Source organism: Cynocephalus volans, chromosome 5, assembly GCF_027409185.1.
Source record: "Cynocephalus volans isolate mCynVol1 chromosome 5, mCynVol1.pri, whole genome shotgun sequence".
In the NCBI taxonomy this organism is placed as follows: Eukaryota; Metazoa; Chordata; class Mammalia; order Dermoptera; family Cynocephalidae; genus Cynocephalus; species Cynocephalus volans.
In genome coordinates, this window is record NC_084464.1 from 27,004,471 (window position 1) to 27,018,675 (window position 14,205).

The 14,205-nt window shown below is 39.1% G+C and overlaps 1 protein-coding gene across 1 annotated transcript; it reads left to right on the forward strand.

The window, feature by feature from the left end:
• The first annotated feature begins 3,831 nt into the window (after nt 1–3,831).
• RNF182 (ring finger protein 182) lies at nt 3,832–4,575 on the forward strand. Its single transcript, XM_063096142.1, has one exon. The coding sequence runs from the start codon at nt 3,832–3,834 to the stop codon at nt 4,573–4,575; it is 744 nt and encodes a 247-aa protein (XP_062952212.1).
• The last annotated feature ends 9,630 nt before the right edge of the window (nt 4,576–14,205 follow it).

A 14,205-nucleotide genomic window follows, 5' to 3' on the forward strand; every position in this document is an offset into this window, starting at 1 on the left:
AACCTCTTATATTTGTTTTTAGGACAATTCTAGTGTACCAGGTTCTATGCCCTGTGCCTGGTGAGACATACTTTTAGCACTTGTTGTTCTCCTCAAAGAATGTTCCAGACCTGCTCATCCTAGAGATCTCATCCATTTCAATGTTGATTTACAGTAATGCCTGGATATTAAGGTGATGGATAAGTGACTGGCGTTTCAACTTTGTGGAAAAACACCCCAGAAAACTAATGGACTTGCAGATCGTACAAGAAAAAATAAGTTCGTCCAAAATATCCATTGACAGAAAAATCTGTAAATGTTTTATCTAGAAATCTGTATCTATAAAAATAGTTAAAATATTTAGTCGCACATTTCTTTCCTTTTTCTTCTTTTTTCGCTTTTACTGTGAAAGACAACACTAGTGCAGAGACTGTACTGCGTGAGTTGTAGCACAAAGGGAACCCTTGTAAGTGCCACCCAGGTCAAGAAAGAACATTGTCAACCCCTAGAAGCCGGTGCTTCCCCTCAGGGGCACCTGCTATCCTGACTTTTATGTTAATTGCTTCCTGCTTTTCTTCATAGTTTTAGCACCTAAGCTTGCACCCCAGAACCCCCTACTGCCTAATTTTGCATGCTTTTTGAACGTTTTATAAATGGACTGACACAGTATGTACCCTTTTGGGTCTGGCTGCTTTCACGCGACATTGTGATCGTTGTCCACAGCTTTTGACTGAAGTGAAGGCAGGGTGGGAATGAGCTGGGATGAGGACCGAATGCCAGCTTTGGTTAATTGTAATCCTTTAAAGTTATAGACTTAAGGTTATTACTCAGATTCTTTGAGGGACCTGAGAGTTAAGAAGAGACATAAAATTTGTTTTTAATGGACTATGGCAGTTGGTAGCCTGGCTTCTCGAGAGGAGCAATCACCGTGCTGTTTTCTGCTGTTCCAGGGAGAAACGCTGTGCTGGCTGCATTTCCAAGGCTGTCAGCTGGTCCCGCCCAGAAGTGCCACTTGTTGAAGCAGGACTTGATGAAGTCTTTCACGCTGTTGGAGTGGGTTTGCTAGAGTTGGCGTTGGCATTAGAGTAGGTATCTTTTTGATTGGATATTTGAACATTTAGTATTTTCTTTGCATGTTACCAAGAGGCCCCCTGTATGGATTTTTATAAATATGAACGTTATGATAACCTAACACTATATCTTAAGATAGTCAAAGGTCTGATAGAGTATTTCTGTGACAAATTTGTGTTTCAAATAATAGCTTAATATTGTCAAGCAAATAATTTAAGTTCTCAGACTTAGCAGCAGGAAATTGTGGCTGGCCCAACATACAGTATTCCTGATATTCTTCTAATCGGTGGAAGCTTGGTACAGAAAGTATGACTGTAACCAGCTAGCTGTCAAATGCTAATGATATAGTGTTTTCTCACTTATACATACACCCTTTATGGGTGTTTATGTATGTCTACTCTAGCTTTCTCTGCCTTTAGGTGTAATTTTGCTTATTTATCCTCATTGGATATCTTACTTTCTCTTTTTCTGATGTCTTTATGCATGTGTTTACAGACTTTCTTTTCCTGTTTACATAACACCACATACCTTAGCCCTTTTGATGTTAATAGGGGCGATTGCTGCTGCTAACCCTGCTATTACTGTCAGCTTCAGTAACCTGGATTCGGGAGGGCATTAAAGCTGAGTGGGAAGGGAGCTGCAAAAAGAACTTAATGCATTCCATTTGCATGGGCCTTTGGTCTGTGTGTGGCTACCTGGGGGCTGTTTTAGGAGCACTGTGTCCAGCAGGGAATGAATGGGAGCTGTCCGGGAAATGGATCCCCAATAAACTGCCAGGGCTAGGGACCATTCTGTGAAGGCGCTAACACCCAGCGTGGTGACCAGGATGGAATATCTTCTTGTTCCTGGGTGTCATCCTGGAGGTGCTCATCCCACAGGAGGAAAAACACCAACTCTGTGGAATTATGGGCAATTCACAGTTAATGCTTTGCAATGATATGGGCATGTGTATTCTGAACAGGATTAGGATCAGGAATGAAGAAAATATTTAGGGCACACGGAAGGAAAGAGGATAGAAGAGTTGCTGTTTGTGTCTGTGTAGCCGTATTTGTGTGTAGGACTAGATACACAGAGATTTGTTCATGGTACCAGTTTTGAAATGTAGGCATTCGTGTACAGTAAACTCTATTTAAAAAAATTCTACCTACATTTTTTGGCTTATCTCCAGAGATTCTATTGATTGACTTCCTTTGGCCACCAAGTATGCATCTCGCAGCTGATATCTATCATGAATTTTTGTAGAATAGGAAGTCAATTAAAAAATTAGCTAAAGTCGTAAATGAAAGGAAGATATTATGTATCGACAAGTCAACTATTCATGATTTTAAAAATTATTCAAGTTTATCCACCCACTGCCTCTTCTCTGTTAATGCAGTATAATCCATAGCAATTTTTAAATTCTAGCATAGTTGCATTCTGCTTCTCAGAACTATTATGACAGCCTTCTGCTATTATTGCTTGGGGGTGTACTCAGAAATTCAAATACATTTTGTTATTTTTACAAGCAAAACATAATTTCAGACAAATCTACAGCCCCAAATATCACAAATATTAAAGCTAAATAAAAATAATTTGAAGATTTCCCATATTGCTGCTCCCTTCTATTTGTACAGATAATTGAGAACTGACTCTGCACATGAAATCGACCCATAGCCGTTTTTCTAAAGCCAGTAATAATAGCCAGTAATAATAATAGGAAGGATTGTAGATTGTGTTACACTTTCTGTTTACTATAGAAAGAGAGTTTACATGAAATAAAGCAGGTGAGTAGGTGAGTGCTGGGTATTTGTTTTGTGCAGTGATTCTTCATGTCCGAAGGTATAGCTGTGCATGTGTTATCTGTGTTTACTTCCCTTGGAAATTAGACTTGTTTTTAATGCTTTCATCAGATGTTATATGCTTCATTATTCCTTGAGTGAATGTATATGCATAGCTATTGTTTTCAAGGCTGGTATTGAAACAAAAAGTGTGAAAATGAATAGTCAAACAATAAAAGCATTTATATAACAGACTTCTTTTTACCGAGAAGATAACAGTCTTCTCTACTTAAATATGCTTTCATCTCTATCAAAATACTCTGAAAACACATTTTTAAAATTTATTCCTAAGGATCCCTTCTTTTGTGTCCCTAAGCATTTTTGATGGCATTTAAACAACTAGTATTTACACCAACAGTACTCTCATATCAACAATAGTGTTAGTCTACTCTTTCTGATACTTGTACCGTTCTCTTTTCAAAGAGGCCAGAATTTGTTACAAGTTTCAGAGCAAAAATCTCTTCTATCTAGACAGGAGTACAGCTCTAGAGCATTGAGCTCTACAGTGTACTTTACATATGTTAGGATTCTTAATTCCTTTTTTACTATCATATTTGGGGACTGAAACAGCTAAACGAGGAGATGACATTTTCTTGTCATGGGGACAGAAAAGTTTGAAAAGATGAAGGGGATTTAACCTTTTAAGTCTATGGCTTCTAAACTTTGAAGCTCCGAAAATTCCGTAAAGCACTTTTCAGAAATATCTTTTCAGTGAACTGTGTACTGTATTAGAATCTCTTTTTTTTCTTTGCAGACCCTTCATGTGGCCTTTTAAAGTGTGTGCTTGAGACAGACTTATATGCAGAAGCTGAAAATGTCTGGAAGATTTCTGGTTTCTCTCACTACTTTTCCAGCCTTTTTGCCTGTCTGCCTGATTTGGATGATATGATATTTGGAGGGACTCCTTAACTGAAGCATTCCTCAAAGAGACCTGTCTGGCAGAAGGTTGTATACGTAATTCAGGATGGCTAGCCAGCCACCTGAAGACGCTGCAGAGTCCCCGGTCTCCGATGAGCTGGAGTGCAAGATCTGTTATAATCGATACAATCTGAAACAGAGGAAACCCAAAGTGCTGGAGTGTTGTCATAGGGTTTGTGCCAAATGCCTGTACAAGATCATAGACTTTGGGGACTCCCCACAAGGTGTCATTGTCTGTCCCTTCTGCAGATTTGAGACATGCCTGCCAGATGATGAGGTTAGTACCCTGCCCGATGACAACAACATCCTCATCAACTTGACTTGTGGAGGCAAAGGAAAGAAATCCCTGCCAGAGAACCCCACCGAGCTGCTACTGACCCCCAAGAGGCTGGCCTCTCTTGTCAGTCCTTCTCACACGTCTTCCAACTGCCTGGTTATAACCATCATGGAGGTGCAGAGAGAGAGCTCCCCGTCGCTGAGCTCCACTCCAGTGGTGGAATTTTATAGGCCTGCCAGTTTTGACTCTGTCACCACTGTGTCACACAACTGGACTGTGTGGAACTGTACGTCCCTGCTGTTTCAGACATCCATCCAGGTGTTAGTGTGGTTGCTGTGTTTGCTGTACTTCAGCTCCTTACCCTTAGGGATTTACTTACTGGTATCTAAGAAAGTCACCCTTGGGGTCGTCTTTGTCAGCCTGGTCCCTTCGAGCCTGGTTATTCTTATGGTGTATGGGTTTTGCCAATGCGTTTGTCATGAATTTCTAGACTGTATGGCACCTCCTTCTTAATTGATATGCAAAATAAGAAATTTGACACACACTGTTATGTGTGAAGTTAGGTAATTTATAATTTACTTTCAGTAACGTTGTTAGAGTCCATGACGTTAACAAAGCCCTTGGCCATATGTTTGTGGTCTGTTTTCTATCAGAATGTTGACTTGATTGGTTTCCTGTATGCTGGAAGTAAATGTTCGTTTCTACTTAGGGGTGAGCAAAAAAGCAAAACTGTGTGAGGTCAGCCTTCCTGGAGCTCTGATGGCAGTGAGTCTTCGCCAGGAAAGGGCAGGATTTCATTCAGCACCTCTAGGGAGACACCAGGGTGTGGTGTGTTAGGCTGTAGTTGAGGTCTTTGTAGAAAGTTAGGAATGGACTAATTGCTCTTTTCATAATTGTGGATATTCTACAACGGCAGGTGGACATGAGAGGAAAGCTGCTTGAAAACACATCTGTTCGCAAAGTGTGCACCCCTGCCAAACCCCTTCCCCCCTCCAATATTCCTGGTGTAGAGCTCCCTGCAATCATCTTCAGGTGTTTTCTCTCTCTTTTTAATTTTTTTTTGGTGGCTGGCTGGTATGGGGATCTGAACCCATGACGTTGGTGTTATAACACTGTGCTCTAACCAACTGCGCTAACCAGCCAGCCCTCTCTGTTAAGTTAACGTGGCTCTTGTGGTGAGATGGCTGTTCCCTCCCCAAGAGGAAGCTCAGCCACGTTCCCTGAGGTGGTTTCAACTGAATACCTGTTTTGCCACATTACTGAAGAGAATAAAAAACATTGAGGAACTTGCATCAAAGTACACTTCATGGCTAGAATATGGCCACGCGTCTTTGAGACACACTTTCCTCCATTTTATTTTCCTCTCTCCTCAGGCTTCTGTGAGAATAATTGAGGAGAATAAACTTCTCGTACAGCAGTTATTGTTCATGGAAAGCTTCATTCAAGTCTTTCCTTAAAATATTTTATTTATTTTTATTTTTTTAACCACATTGCTCAGTCAGCCCCACCCCTTTATCTTGAATGAGATTCCACTTAAATTAGTTGCTGTAAGTTTATGGGGATTTTCTTTTCTTCTCATTGTATTTTAAATTCTGTTAGGACTTATTTAACTTAATCCTATAACAATTTGGGGATGAACTGTGGCAGTAAAAACCTAGAAACAGCTAATGAAATGCTCTGAGTCACAGTTTGAAGTGCTGAGAACCTAAGTATTTTACTGTACTGCACAGAGTTGTACCAGAATGTACTGGTTTGGGTTTATGTGCAAGACTGCGTTGCAGTAGTCCAGGCAGAGCGACAGGCCGGATACACGCAGAGCAGATGCCCTGCTTGAAAAACCCGATGACGGAGTAAAATAGAGGGGCAGAGTGTGACTTACCATGTTGTTGTCCCTGTGTTTAAGTCAGTTTTGGATTGGATTCAAGTTCTTGCACACTTTATTTAAAATAGAAGTATAAGCTATGTGACTTGAGTTAGTGGACTCCTTTTCATGATGTAGGGGAAGTGGAATGTATATATTTATAAGAAGAAATTGTTTAGCATATTTTAGGTTTGGGGAAATAGAATGTTCACAGCAACTAGGCCCAAAAAAAAAAAAAATGCTTTTTAGTCCCTAAAACCCATTAGTGATGATTAACATTAAAATATGTGTAACTCTTGGCATTACTAAGACTTGTTTAACTTCTTCGTGATGAAATCGTTGTTGAGCAATGTAGTTACAGTGGGCCAATTCCAATCTCCTTATTAAGGAAAAATTAACCCTTATCTTGAAAAGCAGTTTGATTTTAACTGTATAACTGTTAACTTTGAGAATATGTGCGCCCAAGGTAAGTATGATGAGAAAGTCCATGTGGGATGTGGTCCAATGAATAAGCCCCCAAAATACAGCTAAATACATTTATGGTTTCATAACATCTAGTTTAGATAGCATTATGAATGAGATTTCCAGAAATCCATTTGTACTTAGAGTAAATATGATGTTTAGGAGATGTTGTGTGGTTTGGATTTATATATTTATAAGGTTTTTAAAAAATGTTTGTTTTATCTGAGATGTAACATTTAATAAATTGGTGAATTATCATATGATAAGATTTCTAGAAAGCTCCTGAAATGGGTCCTATATATTTTGCTTGTTTGTATAATGTCAGCAGTGCTAAATTTGAGTCTCTGTGTATTGTGGTGGTCTTTATTTTTTTAGTTGCCAGTATGTTAATTTGGTTTTAAAGAGTTTAATGTGTGACAACAAAAAGCTCTACATGCTAAGTGGAAAAAGGACAATGCTTTAATATTTTATTCACTGTGATAATGTTTTGTTTGTTTATTAAATTGTTCTTACTTCCAAACTAGAAGTTTGGTTTCTCTGACTCGTGGTTGAGATTCAGTTATTACTTTGGACCTCTGTTAACTTCAGATAACTGCAGACATGAACTTTCAGAAACATTGATTAAGCTAATGCCTTTATCATGCACATGAAGATTTCAGAACTTTCTAAGAAAGCTGACCTAAGCCATTGCACTTCTACAAGGCCTTCATTCTTTTTCTTAAAAACGGGGGAACAATTAGAGAAGATGAAATAAAAATATTGTCTTTATAAGTAAAATTTATAAATAAAATATAAAAATTTCTGTTTGTTTGGTTTGATTTCCAGATTTTGCCTAGCTGCTCAACGAAATAGAATTTAATTTAGTTGAGGAATCACTTACTTTATATGGTCTGGGCAAATTTTTAAAAATTACCTGTTTTCTAAATATCACCATTGTTAAGCAAAGTAGAAATAATTTGGGAATATGTAGCAGTTCTATGCTTATGGTAATAAGTGAATTGGCACCATATGTTAATCAAGAGTAATGATTTATTCACTTCTGAAATCTTTACATCGATGAGCAAAGAGGCTAAAGAAGCAGTCACCTGTGCGAGTTATGACTTATGGTGTGAATGCATGCTCATCTGCTGAGACCCGAAAGTGATGAGCACTTTTCTCTGTTAACTGGGCTTCAGAGACGCCCTGAAGAAATTTCAGTACGCCGACCAGGTAGCCCCAAAGCCAAAGGAATCTTGGTATTCATAGGCAAACTGACGTAGCGGTTACAGTGTGAGCTCTGTGAGCACTGAGGTACAGATGAGGTGGAAACAAGGAACTTGAGAGTATAACGGAGGCAAAATGTGATTCTAGGTGTTTCTGCATTTTTTGAGACTTGCTCTTTTTGCATCTCTTCTTGGTAAAAAAGAAATACTTGCCTGATTCTTTTGAAGCACCACATACTATTCCAGAGCTTTACTCAGACCTGGTGAGGGTCTCGGTTAAAGGTGAGACCCCTGAATGAGTTGAATCCTTTGCTCTTGAAACTTGAGTTTTGTGTGCGCTCCCCGTCTTTGCCCCCTTGCTACATGTTTACTTCTCTTCACTTCAGTACCCTTCATGTATGTTTACTCCTCTCATAGAAGCTGCAGGCTTAGTATTGGGTATTCCCTTACAAGTTTATTTTTGTGGAAAAGAGATATAAAAAAAGAATGCAGATAACTAAATGTTGAAGTTTGAGTAAATTTCGAGTGAGTCCTGAAGACAGTATCGATCCAGACCAATTCCTTATATCATTTAAATCTGTGGTGTAATCCAAATCTTAAGTATACTCAGCGTACAGATATTTATGGTTCTGACATGAAGGTGCTTGAAATTTAGGAGTAAAAACATCAAAACTTAAATTATGTCCCGAATACTGTGTATACTAAGTAGGGATATGTGCTAATGTACGTTTTTTAAGTGGTTGAACCTTGATTTAATTAAAACATTGAATTAACTGAAACAATTACAAGTATTTTAATCAATCAGGAGTTTATTAGATTTGCAACTCTTTACATTGAGATGGTTGGAATTTCATAAGAGAAAAGAATGCTCTCCAATAGTAGGTCATTTTAGATCTTGGTTTCTCATGAAGTGTAAAGAAAGTAAGTTTCTTTGTATGTTCCCATCTGTTTATCTCACAGGAGAGGTTGGGCCTGGTCATAGCATTGGGAGTCTTTGGCATTTCAGTAGCAACCAAAGGAGACGGAGTAGAGAAGTGTTGAGCCCTAGAGAGTAGAGACCCAGAGGCTGAGCTCTTGGGCTGTATCTGAGTGCTCAGCAAAGGAGCAGCCTCAGGGAAAGGAATGGAAGCTGGAGATGGTGGTCATCGGAGCCACGAGAAGGGAGGTGGAATTAGATTATTAGGTGAACACAAATGGAAGCATATTTGAGACTGGTTTATAAAAAAAGTTTCTTCAAGCTTTTTTCATGATTTTCAAATATACAGAAAAGTTCAGAGAATAGTATGACTATCGCTGGTACACTTACCACTTAGTTAATGGTTAACCTTTTGCTATATGTATATTTTTCTCTTTTCCCTAAAAATAAGGGAATTTCTCCAGTATGATTAAAATATTACGTTATGTAAGACAACTAAAAATACTTTCCTAATATCATTTAACATGCAGCTTTCTGAAATTTTTCTACTTGTTCCCCAAATATCTTTTATAACTTAAAAAACAAAACAAAACCAGTCTACAACAGCAATCAAAAACCAGGATCTAGTCAAGCTTCACACATTACATTTGGATGTTATGTGTCTTTATTCTCTTTTATTCTGAAACAGTCACCCACCTTGTTTTCCCCACGACACTGACTTCTTGAAGAAAGCAGGCCAGTTTCCTTGTACAACGTCTCACATTCTGAATCTTTCTGGCTGTTTCATCTGGTGTTTAACTTCTAACACCTGAATTTTTTGTAAAATGAAAGTTAGGTCTAGAAACTTGATTGGATTCAGATTTTGGGCAAGAAGTTACCTCAGTTACCTTTGCATGGTACGGCATCCAGAGGCATAAAATGAAAGGCAGCCTTAGCATTCGAAATCCTGTCTGAGCCCTCAGGTGAGGTTGTCCTTCCTATTCCCTGTGCATTTAGCAGGTAATCTGTGAGATGATACTTAGGCTCCATGCAAATATTATTTTCCCTAACAATATTTGCCCTAACAATTTTAAACAATTTTTACTTCAGCATCCAACAGTGATCCTTGTCTGAATCAATTACTCCATTTTCCAAAAATTTGGAGTATATTATTCTCTGAGCACAAACTTCCCCCTTGCTGGAGGTTTTCACAAGAGGGTGGCCCAGTTACCTCCCAGCAGGTATGTTATGGAAGAGATAGAATCATATTAGCCAACACCTGTCTAAAGCTTCAGCAACTCTTAAGGTGAAATGCATTGGTATAGTTATCCAGTTATCGACAGAATAAATTGAAATGGAAATAACAATCTTTTATCTCCTGAGTTACTTTCTATACTCTCAGAGAAGAAATCAAATCATCTGTGAAATAATTTTTTTTTAACCTGTAAATAATTCACTGGGCCCTAGTCCCGAACTTTCCACTTGGGTTAAGAAACCCACCTCAACCATTCTGCTACTTAAATTGCTTAAGGAGCTATCTGGGTATCTTCCAAATTGTGTGTGCGCTACTTGTCATCTCCTTTAAGACTACACACTCTTTTTCCTTGGTCTTTATCACATGTTCTTGAATTCTTCACTTCAGACAGCTCTCTTTTTTTCTTTTTCTTTCTTTCTTTCTTTTTTTTGTTTTTTTGTTATTCTAGTCATTAGTTAATTCCTCAGTCTTTCAGAGTGGTCCTGTTTGCCCGAGAATAACTTCTTCCTTATTGTCTGACCATTTTATTCCTTCTTAAAATCCCTTCCAGGCAGTCAGTTCTTCCACACAATGTACTGTATGTTCCCATTCTTGATACTATTCCGGAACTTTTCTATGTGTACTCCCTGTTTTTAGGTTTTTCACTCCCTATAGATTCAGAGCTTCTATCAGCTCACATAATAAATTCAGTTGTCTTTAGATAATGTTTTAAAACTTTTAATAAGCATTATTATTAAGTAAACTTATGCTGTGTAATTCCAAATTTAATGCTTCCCCCTAATTCTTGCCATTAGAATCCCAATTTGGTTGAGCCAATCATGAATTATCTCTTTGTTAATAGATATATACTGGCCTAAATTCAGATAATTCTGAGCTGGCTTAATGTTAACTGCCTTCTCAATAGTTTAGAGTAAGTTAAGCTTTTTATTGTTCCATATTTACAGATAAGAAAGCTTATCTTCTAACATAGAATTTTAAATGAATTAAAATAACACTTTAGCTATGAAATGTTATTTTTAATGCTAAATAACATCATTAGTCAATAAATGAACATCTGTTTTTGTTATGTGCTGAGCCCAAACCTCCCACACTCTTCCTTTTCCCCCATTTTCTCTGATTTCTTTAATGCCATTTGTGGAAGAATCTAATGCACTGACTGCCACCCTCCTTCACACCTCCTGTACACACACACACACACACACACGCACACACACATGCACACATGCACACGCGCACGCACACACACACACACACACACACACACACCCTTCACATTTTAGGAAAAGGATCTGTGAAAGAGAACCACACTGGTCTTCAACCAGTTGGGTAATTATCCATTTAAGTGCTATTTAAAAATATTTTTGTGACTGCTAACAACTACATTTATGACTTTTCATAGAACAATGGATTCAGCTGCTTTGAGGTAATTATTTCCACTTTTACAGCATTTGCTGTTAACGAGCAGGGGAGATTACCCTTAGGTAAACAGATGGACTGGTTGTTGACATTGCTTCTGTTGCATGTGATTTTCTTCAGAATATTGCAGCTAGAACTATGTACTTTTATGGTTAATTGCATTACAGCTTCTATTTTTGGCTATACTTTTAAAAATTATAAACTTGTTTGTAGCCTATAATTTGACCAACTCCAATCACCAGTTAAAAAGGAGCAAATAAATGTACCCTAATTTTGTGGGATTTTTCTGCAGCTTGAGGATAGAGTGAGAGAGGATAGAGTGGAAAAGTGGTCCTGGGAGACCAAACGACACTAAATTGTGTTCTTGGAACTGGGGAGAAAGATTGCACGATAATTACTTAACCCTTTTCCCTACTTTTGGTTCTATATCCCAAATGGGAAACTTGCCAGACTTTTGATACAAAATCTAAAGATTTATTATTTTAACTCATATTAGTGATGACCTATTATGCATATTATACAAATATCTATGCATGTCACACCTCATTGGCAAAATGTAAAGTTGTGGTGTTTGTTTTATTTTATTTTGTTTTTTAAATTTAAAATTTTTTATTAACATATTCATTGTTACAAATCATACTTATTCTTTATGCCCCTAATCCAATCTGTCCCCTCCCCCTTCCCCTTTCCCCCTCTAATAACCATAGATTTGTTCTCTCCATCTGGTAAATTAACCGTTCCTCTGTTGGTTTGTTGCCAAGATGATCTGTCCAGTACTGAGACAGGTGTGATCTAGTCCTCCCCTATTATCATAAATCAGGTGCTTCTTCTATTATTCTGAAGTGTGCTTTGTGGAGAGAGAGGACCTCTTCTTATTTTTTTTATTTTTTTGGTCTCTGCTGGTGCCTCTTTTTGTGTCAATGAAGTTGAGAGTCTGGCGTGCCATCTGCACAGTGGCTGTGACTGCTGGTATAGAGACTAACCACTTTTGCAGCAGCCGTGGCAATTGCGGTGGCTATGGTGGGCTACCTGTGTGGGAATGGTGTTTTTGGTGTGCTCTTTACCTGGGTGCGGCTGGGTTTGGCTTCCCCTGGCTCCATGCCTCATTCTAAGATGTTGTTGCAGAGCAGTTGTGGGGGAGAAGGAGAAGGGAAGGGAGAGGGGAAATAGGGTGGGAAGGAGGGAAGGAGGGTAAGTGTGATCAAGGCCTGTGGCCCCCCATCATTCCAGCAGAGGAGACCAGAGGACTTCCAGCAGCAGCTGGGTAATTGCTGGGCTGGATGCAGATGTCAGGGGTGTGTGGCTGAGGCCCTTGGCTTGAGAACCCAGGGGGCTTCCAGTCCTTCTAGGTTTTATAGGTGTTCTTTGGTGGTATTAGACCTTTATGAATTAATATCAAACTTTGTCTTCTGTGTTGGAGTATTTGCTGTTCCCATCATTTAAACTCTGCACTGGACCTAATTCGTTGTCCTTTGCTTACTTCAAAAATGTGGGAACTTCCTGTGGGGACCAGCGCTTGAGCCCTGTGGTTGAGCTAAATTGCTTCATTGCTGCTGATTCCTTGCGGAAGGCTTTTTGTGCAGCTCAGGTTTTAATGCTTGATTTGTAGGTACTTCTGGGTCTCTTGAGGTCTGGTACACCTAGGTTGTGTAGGAACTCTGGTCTGGCCCTGAGTCTTTTCAGCAAACTGCTCCCCCTGCAGTTCTATATTCCTGATCAGTCTACACAGAGTGGGCCTGCACTGATTGGGGGCAGATCAGCTGTCCTTGCTGTGCCCCAGTGTTCCCCCGGTGGGCCTGTCTCCCCCACCACCTGCACTCCAAACACTTCCTATGGGGTGGGCCATGTGCCAGTCCCTTGTGATGACTCACCAGCCTCTGAATGGCTTTTTTTCTGTTGTCTGTGGCTCCTTGCTCCTTTGTGGGAACCCTATTAGTGGTCTTGCTGACCTGGGGCCAAGACCCTCTTCTCCCCTGCCACCTCCAAACAACTTTATATGAAGGGCACAGCAGTGGCTTTTGCCAGCTCTTGCTCTGTGTGCTCAGCAGCTCCAGCCTTGAGGCAGCCGGGATTCGAAATGGTGGGAGTGGTTTTTTCTTTCTCTCATCATGGCTTCTCCTGTCTTCATGCACTCTGTAGGTCTTTCCTCTTCTTCCCCTGAGCTCTAGCGGCCCCAGCTTAGCTGTTGTTGCTTTTTAATAGCTGTAAATTTGTTGATTGTGGGAGAGAGTGATGCTGGGGACCATCTATTCTGCCATCTTGACTGGAAGCCCAAAGTTGTAGTATTTAAAAGGAGTATCTTATTAAAGCAGTAGTTGTAAAACACATGACTTGGAATATATCCATGTAGCTAGTCCAAACAAGGAGGACGTCCTGGCTGTGTATGTTTAAGAAGCTGTGCTTCCTGTATCTTCCTCTTAGAGATTCTCACTGAGCATCAGTACAGTAAAGTGTCTAAGAAGTCATTCAGTTAAACAAACCTATTTAGCGTTTTAATACAATGTTTTCCTAAACTTATGTGATCATGGAAGTCTTTCTCAAAACATCTATTAATATTTTGTGGTCTTAGTGTTCTGTGGAGTACATTTTATGAAATCTGCACTAGAGAATTGATAAAACATTCATACTACAGAATCCGACTATAGATGTAAATCACTGAACCAGTGCATGAATTAAAAGACAGTTAAGAAGAAAGTTGTAGTTAGGCATGGGTCCAAGGAGAATGGCAAAATGCAAAGGGGGAATGGAACAGGCTGCCGGTAACATGGATAGTACAGGGTTATTCATAATTTCACTTATTTCCAGCTTAAAAACTTACATTCTTGTCAGTTTTATGGAATGACACATTCGAGCTTTGTCTCTAACCCCTATGTCAACATCAGTCTCCTACAAGTCATTACACATAGGGAAATAGCTAAATATATGCAGATGAAGGTCTCAAGTGGAATAATTAAGTGCTAGTTATTTTTTGAGCCTATGAAATGTTCACAGTTAATTCTTAAAGAGTATAACTCAATATTCCAACTTTTGGAAAACATGTACCAGATTTAAA